This window comes from Chenopodium quinoa, unplaced genomic scaffold (genome assembly GCF_001683475.1).
Source record: "Chenopodium quinoa cultivar QQ74 unplaced genomic scaffold, ASM168347v1, whole genome shotgun sequence".
Classification (NCBI taxonomy): Eukaryota; Viridiplantae; Streptophyta; class Magnoliopsida; order Caryophyllales; family Amaranthaceae; genus Chenopodium; species Chenopodium quinoa.
The window spans coordinates 328,764-331,762 of NW_018743510.1; the positions used below are offsets into that span (position 1 = coordinate 328,764).

Consider the following 2,999-nt stretch of genomic DNA (forward strand, 5'->3'; position numbering starts at 1 on the left):
ATTTTGTCCTCATAACTTTGTTGATCAAAGGTTAGTTCCAACAGAATGGAGATATATAGAGTAGTAATGAACTAATAAAAACAGTTGGCACCCCAAAAAAGAGTTCCCCAAGTTATGCTATGTACCATTTACATTAGCTTAAAAAATAGAACTCTATATATATATATCACGCTCTACCGTGAAATAGAAAAGATTTTACATATACGACACTTAATTCAATTTTATTTGTATGCCTAACAAACTCAAATGCAATTTTATTATTGATTTATTTCTCTTTATTTCTTACACGACAAAATTGAAAATATAAGAGATCAATCCAAATTATAATATAAAAAATGCTATAAATAGCTCTTAGGGCTACATATAAGGAGCTAAAAATTAAATAAAAATAAAAAATAAAAAATTTGAAAATATTACGTTAATTGCACGGATTTACACTTAATTTTGTCATGCATTTTTAAATTAATACCAAATTAAAAAATACATAAAATGCTTATTTTTAGTCCCATATAACATTATCATTACCTTATAATAATTAAGAAACTTAATTTGTTGCTAATAAGGAAACGAAACAAATATACCGACCTACCAAATCACATTTATAGAAACATTATGATTTAATTAATTAAGTTCAACATTAATTAGTGTGTTTCTCACTAATGAAATCATCATTCATCAACAACCAAGCCGCGGTATCAACAACATAATTAATACATTCTCTTACAATTATAAGTTCATTCGTTCGATCTATGTATACAACAACAATTTTATTTTATTTTAGATTTGAGAAGGAAAATAGTGAGTATTAGTGATAGACTTGGTAGCGTTGATGATGGTGAGGACGAAGAAGATGATGCAAGAGAAGTAGCCAAAGACTATGCCGAAGATGGCCTTGTGGCAGAAGCTATGAAAATGGTCACAGATTGGCATCCAGCCTGATTGTTCATAACCATATTGCGCTACGTACCCTATGGCTGTTGCTGCCGCGCACCCTGCTAGTAATAGTGACATTGTTACCTGCATTATTCACCCCCGGCCAACAACATTTCTTTGTATGTTAGTTTAAGTATATAAACTCGCGTTACTACTACATCACGTGTGTACAATATGTAATTCTATAACATTGACCAGTATGCTCCTTGAGTTTTAACCATATACTACGTATTTTTTATAGATGTATGTGTGTGTTACAATGTATTTTATTGTAAGCTAAAAGCCGCTATATGGGTCATAAGTACATAACTTAGCACCAAAACTCTAGATAAAAAAATTTGTTAGTATATTTCTTCAATCATATTATTGTAGCAAATTCTATAACAAATTGGTTAATCTTTTTTAACCAAGATAACTATGAGTAGATATATGTTAATTTACTACTTATAATAATATGGAGTAAATAGTAGTTTTTTTTTTGGTTATTATTAGTAATGGGGAAATAGGTAGTCTAATAATTAAAACTAAGTAATTTGAAATAGTTAAAAACTTGTTTACCAGATCATGCAAGAAGAAGAACAAATGATGATTAGCTTTAGTTGATGCAATTCGCGGTCGAATGAAGGTGAGGATCAAGGAAAGAAGAGAAAACAGGCTTGCTATTGCTGTTGCATATGCAAAAAACCTGTCCAAAAATAGAACATGTCAAAATTTATGCACAAAAAAACAAAAGCATTCATGAAAATATAAATAAATAAGCCAAAATTTGAAAGTATTAATACTTGAAAGCTGAGGAGTAGCTATATTTGGCTACCATTTGCATTCCAAATATAATGGCAGTTTGATTACAAGTGAATACTATGGAAGAAGCTACTATCGACGTTGCGAGTGCAGCTGTTCTTAGCCCAATCTGAATCACATCAACCTTGTTTCGCTGTTTTATTTTTTGAAGGGTTTCCCCTTGTTTGTCTTCTTCATATGTTGACATTGTAAGGGAGAGAGCACGAGTGAGCGCGAGAGAGAGTGTGTGGGAGAGAATGGGAGCAATGGAGTATGGTTGAAGTGAAGAGGAGTGGGTGCAATGAACAAAGTCTATGGGAGCTAAGATTGTGTTTATATAGAGGAAAATTTTGTGTTTTAAAGAAAAAGTGAGTTTGATTATTTGAAGAAAATTGGAGGATAAATATTAATGAAGTGAAATATAAAAGTCAATAGAATGGGGAAGGAATGGAGAACAGGAGTTAATGTTTTTGAAGACCATAACTAGATTTTAGGAAGAAAATAAAAATCAATTAAGGTGGAGAGAAGAAATTTTTTGTAGGCTAACTAGCTAAATTTTTTTAAGAGCTATTGATGGTAACTTTTTTTGCTATTAATAACACAAACTAACACGTGATTTTGTTCAAAATTTATACACTAAAAAAAAAAAGTATCCCTAAAAGTTGTATATATCAAAATTAATTGTATCTTATTATTGTCCCGTAATTCAAATTTTAGTTACTCGTTTTGTTGAATGTGAAAGGGTTAATAAGAAAAAATTAACACTTTTCGTCTAACGAAGTTAGCTTGTGATTGATTTTGAATATTTTTACACACACCCAGGTGCATGATGCACCCAAGGATATTTTTGCTCATATAATTTTTTTTTCCTAGTTTAAAAATATAAAAAATGAGTAAAAAATATCAAATGAGCGTATAATCACCCTTGGATGTACCTACTTTATATACACCCGTGTATGTATAAAAACTTTTGCTACTATTTACTTTGTTTTAACTAGATATTCTTTAATCGTGATGGCAAATTAGAAGGAAAGAAAGTTCAGAAAAAAAGTACTTCAATACTAAACATAGTAAAGAACTTGCTCACACTATTATTTTATATGTCTTCTTTGTGACTTTCAATTGGTATCGTCAAAAAATAATGAAAATGTCAATATAGACATTAAATACTCCCTAGGTCTAAAATGGGATACCATACAATGATCAAGTCGCACAAATATGATTTCAATTTTAGCGAGTAATGAGCATCTATCAAAATTCACAAACAATCATTTATTGTTTTCTTT

General features: G+C 30.0%; 1 protein-coding gene across 1 annotated transcript; it reads right to left on the bottom strand.

Annotated features, from left to right (window-relative positions):
* Window positions 1–630: 630 nt before the first annotated feature.
* LOC110739591 (CASP-like protein 1F1) lies at window positions 631–2,399 on the bottom strand. The gene is made up of 3 exons (XM_021920049.1): window positions 1,716–2,399; window positions 1,492–1,618; window positions 631–1,017 (listed from the first exon to the last, which is right to left on the bottom strand). The coding sequence occupies exons 1-3, from the start codon at window positions 1,919–1,921 to the stop codon at window positions 778–780; spliced, it is 573 nt and encodes a 190-aa protein (XP_021775741.1). The 5' UTR covers window positions 1,922–2,399; the 3' UTR covers window positions 631–777.
* Between the last annotated feature and the right edge of the window lie 600 nt (window positions 2,400–2,999).

Coding starts and splice junctions, on each gene's coding strand:
- LOC110739591 (XM_021920049.1), bottom strand. CDS start 1,921: ATGTCAACATATGAAGAAGACAAACAAGGGGAAACCCTTCAAAAAATA. Junction 1,619..1,715: donor AGCTACTCCTCAGCTTTCAA/GTATTAATACTT, acceptor ATTTTTGGACAG/GTTTTTTGCATATGCAACAG. Junction 1,018..1,491: donor TCTTCTTCTTGCATGATCTG/GTAAACAAGTTT, acceptor TGAATAATGCAG/GTAACAATGTCACTATTACT.